Here is a 19,548-nt window from a genome sequence, read left to right on the forward strand (position 1 = left end):
TTTACAATTTGTTTCCTAGTTGTGTATGATTAACATATTCTAATCTATCAAGAAAACCATGCAATTAATTTCTGTTTACTTCCATTTGAAAATATGCTTTTCATTTGCATTTTATGCATTTGAAAATATGCTTTTCATTTGCATTTTATGCATTTGAAAATATGCTTTTCATTTGCATTTTATGCATTTGAAAATATGCTTTTCATTTGCATTTTATGCATTTGAAAATGATTTTCACTTTGAATATTCACTGTTAAGTTGGTTTTCCATGAGCTTGAAATAATCACTCAGTTTTATTGCCATGACAGTTTTGGTTTCATTAATGTTGAATAGGTGTGATATGATCAATATCTCATGTTTATGTTTTGTATATTTCTCATTTAATGATTTAGATGCTACATCTGCTGCAGGACCAGTCTCTAATTTGAAGTGGTCTCCAGATGGGGGTGTTCTTGCAATGACGTGGGAGAAAGGAGGCATTGCAGTTTGGAGTGTTTTTGGAGCTCTGATTATGTGCTCTTTAGGATGGGACTATGGGTATATTTTTAAGCTTAATAAACCATTCCTTATATTTGTGAATTCAATCAACCAGATTAAAGTGTGATTTCACAAAAGTGAGAGACTTTTCATTGATTTAATTAATTTTTTCATCATTTTAATCCCATAATTTTTTTAAAATCTTTTCCCTTGTTTTAAGTGAAATCCTACAGGAAAATAAAAGTTAAGATGCGTCATAGAAATGTTTTATTTAAAAAAAATGTTTTTTTATTTTTCTTGTTTATTTTATTTATTTTTGTTTTTTTTTCTCTTAAAAAAATTGTCATCTTCATAAATCTAATAAATTTTAACATTATTAATGAAAACCATTTCATTCATACGTAATAGATTGTATTTATATAGTTATGTGAATTATAAATTTGAATTGTATTTATATACTTGTGTGTGTTATTATGTGCATGAAATGAATTGAAACTTATTCATCTATGATAACCAGTATGGATCATATGATCCCTTGGTGATTTTATTTGTTCTCTGAGATGTATATATGTATATGATATATGAATAATAAATTTTAAAAAAATGTGTAACTTTCTCTATGAGGGACACGAAAGCTGCTCTGAATCATTTCTGAACTGTGTCTGAGTCTTATTAGCTCTTGTGTGCACATAGCACCCTAGTTATAGTTTCAAGAAAATGTACATAATTTTTTATTTAGTAATTTCTATGTTTTCTCTTCATTTCAGTGTGGCAGATGTGATGAAAAATATTACTAAAGTCAAATCCTTGGTGAGCATTATATGAAAAAAATATATATTATTTTATCTCAAATTATATGTGTGTGATGATTTTGGAAAAAGATTGATGAGAGAGAAAGACTTGTGCAACATAAAAAAAATTTCCTTATTTAACTTGCTAAATAAACAACCCATTTGCATCCTTCCTCTGAATTCATTTCTTGTCTCATATTTCCATGCCTTGATGAGGAAATGTGTTTTTATATCTGAGGCAAGTGAATTATTCTGCTTATGGATGCAAATGAGTTGACAGTGCCTATTACTTGACATATTTTGCCCTTTATGTTTCTCCAAACCCTCATTGGCCGTCCAACTTATTAGATCCTTGGAGCCTCATTGGCGCTAGCTTTATCTCAAGACTGGAGCTTGTGTTCTTTTCCCAAGAAAATATTTTCAGTTTAAAAAGTGGGAATTATACTAGAAATTGTGCTGTGTGTCAACAGAATGATAATGGTGGTCATGATTAGTTAAAAATGCATGTCTATTTAAAAAAGTCTAAAATTTTTATACAAAATTCTTTTACCCTTTCCGGTATGGTGTCTCCCTAGTGGGCCCACCTGTTTACATAGTTTTCTATGGATTTTGGAAAAATATCTGCCATTCAAAAAGTTAATGAAAAGAAAAAAAAGCCCCCCACATTAATGCATGTATGTATCACATGATCTTGCATTAATGAAAAATAGTTACCATTTTTTTAGCATCAAATTTTGATAATTCTTTACCTCAATTTTTTTTTTTTTTTGACCCGTTATTGTAAAAATAGTTATATTGTATAAACAATACATTGCATTTTCGAATCTGGATCAACAGGAATGGGGGCCAGAAGGATACAATTTATGGATCATTTCTGCACAGCAAGAGCAACTACAAGTGGTATCTCCAACCAAAAAACAAGAAACCAAACTTGCGATTTTGCAATTTGCAAAAAGTGCTTTGACTGTCAATTCAGCCATGGTATAATGCTTATAATTATTTGACACCAGATTTTAAATATTCATCATTTGCTTTAATTTAATGCTATCTTGTATTTATTAATAGTTTTCAGCATTGTTGCATAGTTTTGTCGGTCACGTTTAAATAAATATATGTTTGTTTCTATACACAAAAAATAAAAATATTTGTCTTTATTAACCAAAAAAAAAATATTTTATGTATTCTTATTATTAATATTTTTTTTTAACTTTGTTTTTTGTGTATGTATATACATTAGAATGTGTAGTAAAATTTTTCTCTGACAAAAATAAAGCAAATTTACTTGGAAAAGGATAGAAAAATACTCAAAAACTAAAAATCACTGCTTATAAGAATTATCTGCATAGTGAAAACAATGAAAATAATTTTGACATATATACTGCAGGGCTTGACAAATCAAAAAAATATGTAGGTGCCAGCCAAATTTCTTAGGATAGTATTCTGCTCAAGAAAAGCGGTCTTAAATAATTTTTTGTTTTATTTTTCTCATGTTAATAGACATGGCGTAATGAAATCAGAAAACTGTATGTCGCCCTTAGACTCCAATTTAGCAACCACATTTAGAAAATTTGAAGCTCCAATACCAATTGTCTATTTGCCATGGCGGCCTGGTACCTGGGATTTGTCCAGCTCCGATATGCAGTTGCGTTTATAAAACAAAGTTTGCTTTCTTCCATGAAAAAATTAGTTATAGAGATAAATTTTGATGAATTTTTCAAGTAGAGCAGTGATTATTCATGAAAATGTGAGTGTTCTTGTAAAATATTTTATTCATTCACTTTTTTTTTTATTCCTCCTTCCTTTAAAAAAATTAATGAAATTTATGTTAAATGAAAATTTCTTTCTGTATCTTTTAATTAAAAAAACCAACCATTGGTTCCATGGCATATAACACACCACATGCAATGAATGCATGTGATATGTTTTTAGCCATTCATGTTACAGAATCAGGTTCCATTAGGTTTTTAACTGATTCTGTTTCTCTCTTCATTTTTAGGCTGGTCGAGAGTGTATTTTTCTTCAGGCTGAAGACCGTTTGTATATGAGTTGTGGATCTCAAATTCAAGACAACACAATTTCGTCAGCTGACCAAACTGACAGTGAAAATAATTTTCTAGACTCTACAGAGTTTGACCAGTTAATTGTAGGGAACAAACAATGGATAATTGTGCCAGTAAGAATATTTATGTGCTGTATGATCAGTGGATTATACATTTAAAAAAAAAATTGGAATTCTTTATAGCCACACTATACGCCACTTTGGCGTTTAAAAAAGTTTTTGAATTTCTAGAAAAATGCTTGATGAATTTTTCTGAAATTTCGAGCGTGTAAACTTGCTTGTACTCACACTTGTACCAAGTGAAGATTTAGTCACGAGTGCATTTAGAAGACTAACAAGAAATTAAATAAGAAAAAGAAGTTTTTGATCAATGCTCTGTCATGAAAAGTTGCAAATAATTTGAAACTTCCACAAAATATTTTGATTGCTTTGTGCAATGTTTGATGCATTTTTGCGAAAGCATGCATATTCACAAAGATATAAATGTCGTCTAAAAATTACAATTCTCATTGTATGTTTTTTTCTTATAACATGAAAAGTTTTTAATTAAATTTTAGGAAACTTACAGAAAATATGACACAATGTACCTGAGACCTATAATAATTAAATTTGAAATTAAATGATTAAATATTCAATGAGATATAGACATTTTAAAAGAATGAATTTTTAATACACATGCACAGAAAATTTAAATTTTATTTTTACATAATTTGGTTGCGGATTATATAAGCCAACTTGTATGAAAAGTCCAGTTAGATGTCCTGAAAATTCAGAAAGATGTCAATGATACAATAAGCAGTAATTTAAGTTGCTTGCTGAAATATGTTGAATGATAAGGGATTTTCAACAAATTTGGTATTTGATTATTTTGAGAAATCCTTGAGCAGAGAAAAAGAGAAGTGCTTGAGTTAGAGCCATAGCTAGCCAGAAATTTATTTTGGAAGGAGGGATGAGACTAGTATTCTGTGATGGGGGGGGGGGGGGCACCCAAAGTGGTAGAACAATAGATTTAACCATGTTATTCCATAAAAATCAGTAACTTTCTAATATTTTGGAAGGTGGCTATGACCTTGGCTTGAGCATGCCATCTGTGCATGATGTCGAAATGATCAAACTGAAGGCAGTAGTTTGTCCCGCTATGTAAAATAACATTGTACTGGTAGGAAATCCAAAGGGACCGAAAATATCATTCTTCATATTTGAAGGTGTGCTATAACAGGGTTTTACTGCATATAAAACTGATAAGTTCTTAGTTTTGTATTATTTTTCTTATATTACTGTTTTCTAATGTAGGAAAACAAATTACATAAACTACATTTATGATTATGCAATCTTATGCATTTTTGACAAAGTTTAAAAACAGTTATTTTGCATTAACTATCTATACTACCCGGCATTGCCCGGGTTTTCTTCAATTACCAGGATTATTTAAAAAAGTGACAAACCATTATAAAGGAATAAACTATAATACTGGCAGCATTAATGAAGTGACAAACCATTGTAAAGGTTTGTCTGAAATGTATTGCTAGGGAACCATGGTAACCGAAGTAAACATTTTCGAAAGAGATTGTTTTGGCCAAGAAACCATTCTTGTCCTACAGTTTTTTGCCCAGCTCCAACAAACTTTTGAAGTAGCCTATTGTTCGATCCAGGTTCTGTTTGGTACATATATGCAAAATTTGGTGATGATCAATCTAAAATTATAAATTTTATAGAGAACATACACACACGCAGAGAAAAAAAATCAATTTTATATATTACATTAATATAATAAATAAATATTCCATTTTATAATATTCAATATTAGTTTTTGTGCTGAGAAAAAATTCCTTTAATATTGTCATTGAACTTAAATTTAGGTAATATTTTTCATTCTTTTCAGATTCCATATAGTTACCTGGGTAATAATTGGCCAGTTAGAGTAAGTATTTTGAAGAATTTTTTTTCTCCATAATGACTTTCCATTATCATTTTTGATTAATTTAGCTACAAATGGTACAAATGAGCTAAGAAAAATACTTCGGTGTTTTAAAAAAAAATACTTCTGGGTTGATTATATTCAGATAAAAAGCATTGATATATTGATGAAATAAGATTTTAATATTAGATATTTAAGTTATTTTTGAATGTATTGTTATTCAGTATGCTGCTGTGGACTCTTTGAACGAGAACATGGTCATAGCTGGAAGAAGTGGACTTGCTCATTATTCACTAATTCAGAGACGATGGAAATTATTCGGGAGTGAAACTCAGGTATATATCAAGAGTTTTATACTTATTCAGAGGGATTAAAAATAATAATATTAATTAATGAAAAGCAGTGAGAATAACTGAAATAATATACACATAATATGAAAGTATACACGTTTGTATTTTGATCATTGTAGATTATGAGGCTATTCTGAAAATTTTTATTAGATATGTTGGCATAATTGTATCATATATATATGCATTCAACTATATGATTTTCCATGTAATCTTGAACTAAACAAGAAAGGTTCACGAACAGGGCAGACCCGTAGCTTGTTTTTCACTTTAGCCAGTTAGAGTTTAATAATGCTAAAATTTACCAATAAAAACCTGAGATAATTATTTTTACAAGTATTTTTCGAACCATATTATCAACTGTGTGATAAAAACTAGTATTTTACAATTCTTTGTAGCAATAGGCTTTTTCTTTAATTTTTTAAAAGGAGAAAGACTTCATTGCTATGGGAGGCCTGCTGTGGTATGAAGATCAAATTATTGTAGGCTGCTTCAATCTCAGAGATCTTAGAGATGAAGTAATGATTTATTTATTTATCTTTCTGTTTTAAAGATTATCTGTACATTTGAGTATTTAGCAGTCTTAATATAATAATAACGTGATCATCACATATTCCCAAAAGATCTTTACAATCTGTATAAGGAATTTGTTTGTGTGTGTTATGCCTGAACCAGGATTCGAACCCAGACCTGCACAGTCAGAAGCTAGCTCCCTAACCACTGGACTGTCAGGTGGCTTGATCTTTTAAGACTGCTATTTAATAAATTTTAAAACAAAATTAAGATCCAGTGAAACTTATGCTTTATGATGATATTTGAAAATTCAGAAAAATAATGTACTGTAATTTACCATAGTAAAGCCACGGATTATATAGCTTTAACAATTAACTTTTATTTCTTGCAGGTAATCAAATAACTTTTTTGATAGTCTGATTTCAAGGAATTAAAAAGAATTTTTATCAACTTTTTTTTTTCAGATATTCCCTTTAAAATGCAGTTTAAAAAAAAACTGCTTAATTAAAAAAGTTAAGTTAAAAAAACTAAACTTTTTTAATCAAGGACAATGTTTCCCAACCTGTGATGCATATAGAGGGCTTGAAAGCCAATCAGAAGTCAATTTTCTGAAAATGACTTTTGTATTGCAAGTGCCTCTTCATTGTTAAAACTTTCAGGCACCAAAGTATTCAAGTCACTATCTTTATATTGCAACAGAAGATAGCGCCACTTATACTGACCACGTAATGAAAAGATCCTTTTATCTCATTTTTAATGATCATTGACTTACACGGATTAGCTTCTGCTGCTCCCTTCATATATCTTTTAGGGTATAGTGGAAAGCAGTAGGGTATATATCCGTTAATGGTACATGCCAGATCATACAGAGGTATGCAAAAAAATAAATAAAATCAGCAATATGCCAGAAAAACCAAGTATAGTAATAAAAAAATTTGAATTTTACTTGTTTGTATATATTTGTTAAAATACCAAATACAGTCGAATCCCATTATAATGAACGCCAACAGACCGGAAGAATCACTTTGTTATAACAAAATTTTGTTATGAAGGAATTCCAGGAAGGAATTCCCATTGTTCCTATTTAAACTTATTTGGGGTATTAGAAAAGTGTTCGTTAAAACGAGATTTTCGCTATAACGGTATTCATTAAAATGAGATTTGACACTGTATCAATTGAATATAATTGGCATAATTTCAAACTTATGGTTTTCATTTTATGAATATGATATTTTTTTTATCATATCACAGTCTATGTATGAATTTTGGTTATAGATTCGTATTTATTGCCGAGAAAGTAAATTGGATAACCAGTATTCACAGACAGTAGAAATGACAGCTCAGGTTTTGCAATTATCATCTCTTAAGGATAGGCTACTCTGTTTCTGTGCTGATTCTCACTTGTCTATTTTCCAATTGGAGCGAAAAAATTCCAGTAGTGGTACGTCACAATTCTATTCTTTTGTGAGAATTTATATCGCACTTGTACATGGTTATGGTATGCCAATAATTTATATAGAATATTTTCTGTTGTGGTTTCAAACATAGGGCAGACCACAATCCAAACTTTAGGACAACATCAGCAACTCTGCACCTTTACTCCAATATCCTTGAGAGAGAGAGGATTCCTCTCTGAAATCTAGAAATATTTTTGCAACATGAAGTATTTGAAATATAGTGGTAAAATATAAATATCAATGAAAATTTTTTATTCCATCAAAAAATCTAATTAATTTAAGAGACATGAAATCTCTAACTAGTCCAAGAAACATAAAATCTAATTAATGTAAGAAACACAATTTAGCTGCTGCGTCAATTTCACTTGTTCTTTTTCGGAGATCACCAAAATAAGTTTATGGACTGTGCATTATTTCATGTGCTCAGTTATGAAAACTGTCATGAATTGTTTCTTTTTTTTTGTACCATTTTAAAATTATGTTTGGTTTTGAGTTTTCAACCCTGTACACACTGATTATCACTTTTGCAGCTTAGAATAACACTAATCTGCTTGAATAATAAATTCAATATTAAAACAACATCAGAAGTTGAGAGAAGCTGTACTATGAAAAAAGACAAAAGGATTGACAAATGATCTTTTAGATATTATTGAGCTTGAATAAAAACTTGATTTGTGAATAAAGCAAAAACAAATTCTGGTACGGTACAATACAAGTAATCTGTGCTGATTGGAAAATAAAACTGTTATGAAATTATAGTTTCATTGAATATACATTTTCAATATGATTTTTTCCTGATAACTAAATCAATGATATTAATTTTTTTTTTATCAGGTTCTGCTCTTTTTGCTGTTTGTTTGCAAGAGTTGGATGTATCTAACATAGTATTTCATCCAGCTTGTGTCATATCTGCTTTGTTAACTTCTGTTTGCACAGAAACAGGTTGTGTATTTTCTCTCCTAAATTTATGTTTTATTTTAAGAAATGAGCTTATAGGAACAAAAATGAAAGAAGTATTTTGTCTTTTTTTGTATTTTTTCTCCCTGAGTAAAATACTTATGTTAATGCAACATCATTTTGACTTTTTCCTTCATCCTGAATGTATATGTATGTATGTATATAAATATAGTCGCCCCCCCCCCATATGGGGTGCCCACGAATACGGGAAATCCGCGAATAACTAAAACCATCATTTTTCTTGTATATCACGTTTATTGAACAGCATAAGAAAAACAGGGTAACACAGACGTGAAAGGGAATTTAAAAGAGGGTGCAGCATTTGTTGGCAATTTTTTTTGAAAGAACATCGTGATTTCTGTTTGCCGTTTCTTCTTCATATCATTAAATATGTTGAAATATGATGACAAGGCTTCCTCTACCAATTTTTCTACATATGAAGAGTGTACCATAGAGAGATCTATGTCATAAAAATGATCTATTGCTGATTTGAATGCATGTAGCCCTTTTGCTATGTTACTCATAGTGCGAACTTGTCTTCTACATCTTTATCTTGGTTTTCTTCATCTGGTACCACTTCAGTTTCAGGAGCAGTCCACCTGCATTGATTCCTCCTCTGTCAATACCTCTGAATTGCTATTAATTAGCTGTTCGACTTCTCTACCCACCTGTTTTGCTAACGCAACAATGTCTTTTATAGTGTCTTCAGTTGGTTCTGCAGAAATGGTTGTATCCTTTAGCGCACATTGTGGCCAAAGGTTAATCCTGTCAGCGCAGTGTGCAGTGTCGCTCAATAAAAACTCAATTTGATTAAAGACTTCATTTTATTCCACATTTGGCTTAGGCATGAAAATAACATAGTGATGAGACATAACGAACATATATTGAACTATAACCGAAAAAGAAAACGAACACTGATTGAGAACTAACATAATCTTTTATAGACAGGGAAATTCTTTCCCTCATGGAAAACGACCGGTTGTCGATGAGCGTAATCCATCATTTGCATAAGGCATGAAGATTTTTCTTTTCCAAGAAATCCAACCCGAGGTGACTATTTCTCTCTTGGGAACTGCCACGGCTCTAGTGATGACAGTAATGTCCTTAGTGAGCCATCCTAAACATGTGCAACTCAAATTTTGTAAACAAAACAAATGAATGACAATTTCTGAGTGTTACAAAAAAATAGCAATAAAGGGGGGGGGGAACTGTGAATATAGAAACCACGAATATGGGGAGCTGACTGTATATAGTCGAACGCTGTTGTAATGCCACCATCCGTCCCAAAGAATTTTGGTGGTATAACAAGTTTGCCATTATATTGGATCATGGTTGGAATAACATTTCAGAAGGCTTCATTACATAAATTCACACTTTAATTATGAACTACTGTATCTCAGTGTCCTATTAGTGTTACCCCATAAATACAATAACATATTTTACACATATTCAATTTTAAGATGAGAAAATTTGTAAAATTTTAAAAACTGTACAATATATTACTTGAATATTTCTTGATATAAAACTTAAGAGAGATATATTTTGCCTCTTATATCATGTAGACATATCTTACCTCTGAAATTATTTTAATTCTGCATAAATTTAACGATGCATTTTATAAGTACAAGAATGAAATAAACAAAGGAAAACAATGGCTGCATTGCTTTTTTAGTCCATATTGGTTGATAATCACACATTTCCTGTTTCTCAGATGTTGAAAGAACAACACCTTTCAACATAATTTGAAGAGAGCAAATCACGGTAGGCGATAGTACTGACCAGTGAGTAAAAATATGCACTGTTGAAAAACTTCTCTTGGCAATCTTGAAAAACTTGTGCAGTACGCTCATTGTACACTTTCCCCTATCAGTAAATCTGTTTTGTTGAATATATATACTGTGGTTGTTTTGGTTCCTACACGCATTCAGGAATTCAATGTGCTTTGGAAGACCACCCCCCCCCCCCTCAACCACAGAACATTCTTTATTCTTCAAGTCATTTGCTCTAAACTATTGTCATGTTGACTGATAATAACAGTGGAATAAGAAAATGATAATTCCCTAACTCCTTTCAGAAAAAAAAAGCAAAATGATGGGAGAAGAAATGTTGTGGAAATTTTCTTGGAAAATGACGCGTAGACTTGTATACATTAGTTGGTGTTATAACAGGTTTTTTTACATTATAATTCTTATATGAAAGATTTGTTCACTGAAATTTTGTGGTGGAAAGCAGTGTTTTTTTTGTTTTTTTTTTGGCTTTACAATGGGGTGCTATAATGGGGTTCGACTGCATATTCAAATTTACAGTAAATATTCTCATACAATTTGTATGTTGCACATGCTTTTCTTATATTTGTGGTAATTATTGATTCTGTTTTTTTTTTGGGGGACAAGTTTTTTCAAATTTTGTACTGAAACATCAGTTAAGAAATTTAATTATTTTATTTATCATTTATTTATCATCATTTATTTTTGGTTTTCTGTGGTTTCCAACTTCAAGGCGCGAATGCGAACTGATCTCCCTGTTAAAAAGTCTCGTCACAGAGAGCAATAGACCTACAAACAGCACAAATGTACTTCAATCACAACACATCACTCACTTGACTTCTGAAATATATATGGCAGCACTGAAAAATCAAACACAACACTACATATGCACTAAGACTGTTAGGTACACACACAGTTACACCTCCAGCACAACTCACTAGGTAGTAAATCGCCCATAAATGGTGATAGACCTGAGTTGTGCTTGGTTTGAAAGAAAAAAAGTAATCTTCATAATTTTTATTTTTCAAGATGAAGTTTTTCACATTTTGCAGGCCATTGTCATTCTGGGGGAGATGAGAATATTCTGCTTAATGTGTGTGGACGCTTACTTTTACTGCAGAAAGAACCTACTTATGAGCCATTAGATAATCTAAATAACAATCAGGTAATAGCAATTAGTACTGCATTATTAGTTTTATTCAGCATAATGTAGTTACAATGAGTTCTTATTGTTACACATTATCTTTCGCTAGTATTTTTTTAGTTAGCAAGGTGATGAATGTAAACTGTTTTGTGAACTGATTACAAAAAAAAATTGCCTTGAATTCTCTCACAGTTAATATATAATGTGTTTTTCAATCATCTTAATTTCTAAAGTTGAGCATACAATTCTATATTTTCTTTAATTGTTAAAGTATTTAAACTTATTGAAATATTCAGGTCACCTACTCATATGGAGCACCTACAGTTCTGGCTTCGTGTGTTGAGAATGTCTGGGTCTGCTGTCATCACTCTAAAGATACTCCTCATCTGACAGAAGCTTTGTGGATTGCTTGTGGTGCACGTGGCATGAGAGTAAGTGAATCCTTAAACTCATTTTACTGCTTCAAAAAGGTGAAAAGTCCTTTGCTTAAGTTCTAATTCCCAGTAACTGAACAGATAGTAAGGAAAGAACATGTTTATTAGGTTGATCTAATAAAATATGTGTTGTGTGGTGGTGCTGAACAGTCATGAAATAGATGGTAACACATGAAACTGAAAGTAAAAATACTTTGTTTTTCTCACCATTGTCAGTTACCACTTCTTATGAATTGATATTATTGTTTTATGTGTAAAGAGATTTATTTATTTTCATTCAAATCAGATTTTATGGTGCATTCTTTTTACATGATGAAAAAAACAAATTAATTATGAAATGATATTCAGATCTTAGTGTCATTCCTTGTACAGGTCTGGCTACCTCTGTATCCATGTGATGGGGAGAAGCATAGAGCTCATAACTTCATGTCTAAAAGGATCATGTTGCCTGTTGAATTATGCATATATCCTCTTGGTATGCACAAATTTACCATCATTTCTTAAGTTTTCAAAGTTTTAGTACTTATTGCGTAGTACAGTGAAATCTGTGTATACTGATACTTTCTTTCTTTCAAACTGAGCACAACTCAGGTCTATCGCCATCTATGTGCAATGTACTACCTAGTGAGTTGTGCCTGAAGTGTAAATGTGTGTGTGTGTGTACCTAACAGTCTCAGTGCATATCTAGCATTGTGTCTGATTTTTATGTGCTGCCATCTATATTTCGGAAATGAATTGAGTGAAGTGTAATGATTGAATTATATTTGACCGTTTGTAGGTCTGTTGCTCTTTGTGGTAAGACTTTTTTAAAGGGGAGATCGGCCTGTGTGCATTTGTGCCTCGAAATCAGGAACCACAGAAAACCAACTTCATCCAACTACCTCTGTGGTCAGTGGGGTGGGGGGGGGGGGTCGAACCCGGACCCCGCGATGCAAGTCCATCACTATGACCACTCAACCACCATAGCAGCTGTATAATGATAAACCTGCCTATAATGGTTGTTACCTTGGTCTCAGCCAAATTCCTATTTCATAGGAAATGGCGCAAATGGTCAAACTGTATACAACGGTAACCTGTCTATAACAATATTTTTTCTAAGTTCCTACAGTATTGTTTTAGACAGGTTTTACTGTGTCTAGAATTATTATTGATTTGATTTTTCTTCTTCAATTGACAATTTTTATACCTAGAGTATGGATTTTTTTTAATTTTTTTAACTTGATTAATTGAATTTTATTCACAATTTATGGTATTTAAATGCTATGTAATGCTATAAACTGATGATCACTTTAGGACTAAAAAATTAGTTCGCTTTATTGAAAACAACAGCTTTGAAACTGATAATTTTAAATTTCTCAAATTTTGTTTAAAATCAAACAGCATAAGTAGATCAAACATCTCTGATCTCTCTCTTCAATTGATATAATATTATCAGTCTTTGATATTCTGGCATACAGCTCAGAGTTACTTTTTAATTACATTGCTACTTGTGTACACCTGTTTCATTCATTGAGCTTATATTACTGGAGGGAGCAAGGAGCAACTGCGATGACAGTAACATCAAATACAAGGATAACATAACGTGTTAAATACACAGTTCATGCCAGGCAATTTCCCCAATTGAAATGGATAGTAGGGTGGGTCAAAAAAATAAAATTCACATTTTTTAAGGGGCGCAGCGATAAAAAGGTGCTAAATGGTCTCAAAATAACACATGCAAAATTTTTTTACATTCTGATTAGTGTAACTGCCTCCGGATTAATATTAATTTTTTCAATATTTTTGATATTTTTTTTTCAAGCTAGGTTTCAGTTAGGGTTTGAACCAATTACGTTACTTTCTAAAAATATAGACAATTCGCCACGTTGTAGGTGTGAGGGGTGGGTAGAGTGGGAGATAGTCTAGGAAGGCCCTATGCGGATGCATTTGACTCCCATGTTTCCTAGTACAACTCTGGCTGAAATAAGGCGAGGTTGTGTCTCACTCGTTTGTGCCATTTTCATCATGGATCGTTTTCGTTCAAAGTGGAAATGTCCGTTATTTCATGATTCAAGTGACGCTAAATGCAATATGTTACCAACCTACAAAGATGTTATGAAGTTCTATGAGTGAAACCGTCATAAGATGACGCATGATAATGAAACTAATAAAGAGCCTACGTATAAAGAACTAGAGGACATTGTCATGACAAAAATTGAAGAAATATGGTCAAGATCTTCCATTCCTTCTGTCCAACATAAATAAGTGGAAGCAATGTTAAAGGCGTATTATGTATGAAATACAAAAATCTTTTAAAATCACACCGTAAAATACAGAAGAAGCAATTAGAAGAGTTTTGCCGTAAATTATTGTTTGGCATTTATTTCATTTTGCAAGGGTAAGAACATCGAAGAGTGCATTTGCCTCAAATACAAAAAAATACCTGTCAAAGAGAAAAGCTTCCTAATCGACCAACGAACGACCAAAGTCTTACAAATAACTGCTTTATACTTCAATGGACACGGAAGGATAAAACTTTGTATCAGAAAAGAATGGAAAAATGTATAGACAGAGCATTCTTGAAGAGCATACATAGAACAAGCAATCTTCGATTTCTTCTTAGAATCATAAATATCCATGGAGTCTTTAGTGGCAGTTGGGTGTGACGTGGAACTAATCTGAACGTTGATAAATATGGAGGTGTCATATGTCTGCTTGAAAAAAGGTTAGATAAGTCGTTGCGGTGGATTATCTGTTTACTGCGTTTTAATGATTTACCATTCCAATACTTGTTTCTACATATTGACGGCAGCACATGGACCCAAAACATTTTCAGGGAGAATTGGCAAAGATGTAGAAATATGTGAAAAAAAAAACGTTGTTTCATTTCAAGTTTTTCAACAAAGTTCCCCAAGTTTTCTATTCAAGGTGTTAGCACAGACCAAACATATTTGTACAGAATAGTCTCAGCAGTTACAAAAGGCCTAAAGATTTAGCAAACAAATTGCCCGGAAAAATGTCTCAGGCCCGATGACTAACTCGTGCTAATCAAATTCTATGTTTGTATGTTTCGATGGAATCTCCTGAAAATGTAATAATTCTAGCAGCGTATGTCGTCAAGTTTTACGCTCCAACTTGGTTTGCTATCAAAACTCACCCTTCCTGTAAAGATGGAACACAGCACCTGTTCAATCTCATCGCTGTAACTAGGTATTTGTCCGCAGAACTGAAAGGAAAAATATATGCCGCAGTTCTCTCTCTTTCTCTCTCAAAAACACTTACTTCACACACCCTGGAAATTCATTGATCATAGTGTTGACAGACTCTGAACAGCACATCCGTGAACTAGCAGCCTGCCGCATTCAGAAAAATAGACTGTTTCAACTTCCTATTGTAAAATTTGATGTATCATATTACATCGATCTCATTGACTGGCAGAAATAGAATATATTTGACCCACCAATATTGAAATCTATACCCGACGAAGACATCCAACTGTTTGTCGTCCAAAAATTAGAACTGCCTTTATTATGCCTCCCATGTCAAACACAGACTGCTGAAAACGTGGTCAAGACTGTTACAGAAACTTAAAAGGCTTATATCCCTCATGGGACAGAACCTGGGCCATGACTGGTGTTACAGTTACAGAAACATCAGCCTCATTGTGCAAAAAATCTGAGAGAGAAAGCTTCATAAAAAATCAAACAGTGTCTCGAAACGCTGTGCCGAAATTCAATAGTAAGAAGGGTTTTCTCGCTATTTGAAATATGATGATAATAATATAAATGCCATTTTTGTGAACTTTTTCTTGCAATAAATAACCATTACTCATGCAATTTGTATTTGTTTTAATAGACACACATTAAATTTTTTTTTTTAAACCTTACTGTGACAACTCATCAAAAAAAAAGTTTTTTTTTCAAAATATAGATTCTTTAAAGTCAATCCGGAGGCAGATGATGGTGACCCATTCCTAAAAAAATTTATATGTGAGCTGAAGGCATCATTTGGCACCCTTTTTGTGCTGTGCTAGATAGAAATTTGAAAAAATATATATATTTTTACATAGAATGGTGATCCACTCTAATGTATAGTTCAATCTTTAAATATAAATATTGTAATTGATTATCTTTTAAAGATTAAATAAAAGGATAGAGATAAAGATTAAATTATTCCTTTCATTAATACTGGAATAATTTCTTTTGTTAATACTGGAATAATTTCCTTCGTTAATGCTTAAAAAATTTCCTTCGTTAATGCTTAAAAAATTTCTTTCACTAATTCTGGAATTATTTCTTTTATTACTTCTGGAATTATTTCTTTTATTACTTCTGGAACAATTTCTTTCATCAATTCTGGATTTGTTTCTTTCATCAATTCTGGATTTGTTTCTTTCATCAATTCTGGATTTGTTTCTTTCATCAATTCTGGATTTGTTTCTTTCATCAATTCTGGATTTGTTTCTTTCATTAATGCTGAAATTATTCCTGTTATTAATGCTGGAATTACACCTTTCATTAATTATGGAATTATCTTTTATTAATTCTGGAATTATCTTTTATTAATTCTGGAATTGCTTCTTTCATTACTTATGGAATAATTTTTTTCAGAATGCTGTAATTCTCTTTCATTAATTCCAGAACTGACAGTATTAAAAATAGTGTCCTTTATGTTGTATCTCTTTCAAAATTCTTTGGCATCATCAGATGAAAGCAAGCCTTTGATAAAAGCGTTTTTGTAACGTTGTTTCATATTTTCAATTATGCCTTGGTCCATAGGCTGGATAAGTGGAATTGTATTTGCTAGGAGAAAGAGGCATGCTATTTTGTTGCAATCACTTCTGAGTTCACAAGAGGAGTGTGTCGGGACATTGTCCATTAACAGCCGTGCTTCCTGTGGGAACTGGGTTTTGGCCACGTGAGCTCTAACTTGAGGCACAAAAATGTTGTGGAACCATTCTGAAAAAAATTGTTTGGTCTATCCTAGAATTTTTTTGGGCATAATAGTTCACAGGCAATGCTTTCATATTTAGATTTTTGAAAGCACATCATTTTTTGAATTTACTGATTACAGTCAGGGGTAATCTATGATTGCGGGTGGCATTTGCACAGACCATAGCAGTGATCCAATCTTTTTGGACTTTATAACCTGGGGCTTTTTTTCTAACAGAAACTGATGGTTAAACGAGTGACGGTTAATTGAAGTTTTACTGTATTTTGATTGCCACATGAATAAAGAATTACAATATCATCAGCATATATAATTATTTTTCTTCATATAATTAGTTAATTAGTTTATAAATGTACCTTGGAATATCCATACGAATGTAGATGTAGATATAGATAGATATTTACAGTGAAAATAAAATAGCTATAGCAATGTCACCTATATAACAATGTTAATCTCTGGTACTAGCACACTTCTCATAGTGTTAATACATTTCATTTATAACAGTGGTTCTCAACCTTTTTTAGGCCATGCCCTACCAAAGCCTCTGTGAAATCCTGAAGTCCCCCTGTCAGAGCCGTAACTAGGACTTTTGTCAGGAGGGGGCACCCCTACCCCCCTGTGAAAATTCACAGTTCCATGACAAATTTTTTTTTCTGTTGTATAAAAACTTTTTGCTTTACATCCTTAAATTTGGCAATCCAGGGGCTGCATCCCCCCCCCCATAGTTCTATCTCTTCCTAAGTAATCCTTGTTATTCAAAAATAGTCCTATTCATGTTGAGAGAACCAAAGTTAAAAGCAGCAGTGCTTAACCATGGGTCCTTGGAGAGACCAGGGAGTCAGTGAGCTTGAATGAGATAAAAATCAACTCATTGTTTTTAACATTATTAAATAATATTCTGTATGTAGTAAAGGGGTCCATGGTTTGCATATTTCTTCTTTTTTATTGGCACAGAGTCTGTGGACTTCACCTCACTCGCACAAATTGTCTGTGGAACACAAAAAGCTAAGCAACCCCAGTTGAACCACTTCTAAAGAAAACAATGAGAGGAAAATTAAAAGAAAGAAGTCATCAAGAAATTGATTAATAGGTTTCAATTTCAACTGATATAAAAAATTGTAGGGAGTTCTGCAAAGTTCCAAGTCTTAACACACACACACATGCAAACACGCGCACTCACACAAAAATACTTTCTTATATTGCCCCCTAAAAAATCAAATTGTCCTCTTGTAGGGCGTGGGGTTCCATGTTGGGAACCACCAACCTATCATGATAAAAATCCCATGGGCAGATACTTTTACCTCTGGTCCCTTGATTATTGTGATCTCTTTATGAACTGAAGAGCTAAAAAAACTGGTACAGGCATGCGTATGCAAATAAAGAGATATGGAACCAATCAGCGCTGTGGTCGGCAATGCCTATATAACACAACAAGTGTCTGGCATAGTTGTTAGATCGGTTACTGCTGCAACAATGGCAGTTTATCGAGACTTAAGTGAGTTTGAACGTGGTGTTATAGTCGGCGCGCACGAGAGATGGGACATAGCATCTCCGAGGCAGCGATGAAATTTGGATTTTCACGTACGACCATTTCACGAGTGTACCGTGAATATCGGGAATCTGGTAAAAAATTAAATCTATGACATCGCTGCGGCTGGGAAAAGATCATGCAAGAATGGGACCAACGACTACTGACGCGAATCATTAAACGTGACAGACGGGCAACCCTTCCGCAAATTGCTGCAGATTTCAATGCTGGGCCATCAACAAGTGTCAGCGTGCGAACCATTCAACGAAACATCATCGATATGGGCTTTCGGAGCCGAAGGCCCACTCGTGTACCCTTGATGACTGCACGACAAAGCTTTACGCCTCGCCTGGGCCCGACAACACCAACATTGGACTGTTGAGGACTGGAAACACGTTGCCTGGTCCGACGAGTCTCGGTTCCAATTGCTTCGAGCTGATGGACGTGTACGGGTATGGAGACAACCTCATGAATCCATAGACCCTACATGTCAACAGGGGACTGTTCAAGGTGGTGATGGTATGGGGCGTGTGCAGTTGGCGTGATATGGGACCCCTGATACGTCTAGATACGACTCTGACAGGTGACAGGTACGTAAGCATCCTGTCTGATCACCTGCACCCATTCATGTCCATTGTGCATTCCGACGGACTTGGATAATTTCAGCAGGACAATGCGACACCCCACACGTCCAGAATTGCTACAAAGTGGCTCCAGGAACACTCTTTTGACTTTAGACACTTCCGCTGGCCACCTAAATCCCCAGACATGAACATTATTGAACATATCTGGGATGCCTTGCAACGTGCTGTTCAGAAGAGATCTCTACCCCCTCTTACTCCTACGGATTTATGGACAGCCCTGCAGGATTCATGGCGTCAATTATCTCCAGCACTACTTCAGACATTATTCGAGTCCATGCCACGTCGTGTTGCAGCACTTCTGCGGGCTCGCAGGGGCCCTACACAATATTAGGCAGGTTTACCAGTTTTTTTGGCTCTTCAGTGTATAATCTGACTTTATTTCCAAAAATAATAAAAATATATATTTTATTTCCATATTTTTTGCAGCTGTATTATATGAAGATGCTGTGATTGTAGGAGCTGAAAATGAAGCTGCTCTTTTTTCAACTAGTAGTAGTAAAAGACAGCCTTTTTGTATGATAACACGAACAGTAAGTTTGTTTTAAGTATGTTTCACAATATATATTATAGATATATATATTGTT

The 19,548-nt window shown here is 33.1% G+C and overlaps 1 protein-coding gene across 2 annotated transcripts in view; it reads left to right on the forward strand.

The window, feature by feature from the left end:
• Rich (Guanine nucleotide exchange factor subunit Rich) overlaps positions 1-19,548 on the forward strand; it is a 54,742-nt gene that overhangs the window by 13,292 nt on the left and 21,902 nt on the right. For both annotated transcript variants that reach the window (XM_089244438.1, XM_089244440.1), the window contains exons 9-21: positions 393-537; positions 1,245-1,287; positions 2,106-2,249; positions 3,265-3,441; positions 5,210-5,248; positions 5,470-5,580; positions 6,021-6,110; positions 7,381-7,546; positions 8,397-8,504; positions 11,338-11,450; positions 11,726-11,860; positions 12,236-12,338; positions 19,391-19,494. In XM_089244438.1, coding sequence (XP_089100564.1) covers positions 393-537; positions 1,245-1,287; positions 2,106-2,249; positions 3,265-3,441; positions 5,210-5,248; positions 5,470-5,580; positions 6,021-6,110; positions 7,381-7,546; positions 8,397-8,504; positions 11,338-11,450; positions 11,726-11,860; positions 12,236-12,338; positions 19,391-19,494 — 1,478 coding nt within the window. The remainder of the gene's footprint in view (positions 1-392; positions 538-1,244; positions 1,288-2,105; positions 2,250-3,264; positions 3,442-5,209; positions 5,249-5,469; positions 5,581-6,020; positions 6,111-7,380; positions 7,547-8,396; positions 8,505-11,337; positions 11,451-11,725; positions 11,861-12,235; positions 12,339-19,390; positions 19,495-19,548) is intronic.

This window comes from Pholcus phalangioides, unplaced genomic scaffold (genome assembly GCF_987345545.1).
Source record: "Pholcus phalangioides strain wild (caught in Gottingen) unplaced genomic scaffold, Ppha-v1.0 ptg000015l_1, whole genome shotgun sequence".
Taxonomy (NCBI): Eukaryota; Metazoa; Arthropoda; class Arachnida; order Araneae; family Pholcidae; genus Pholcus; species Pholcus phalangioides.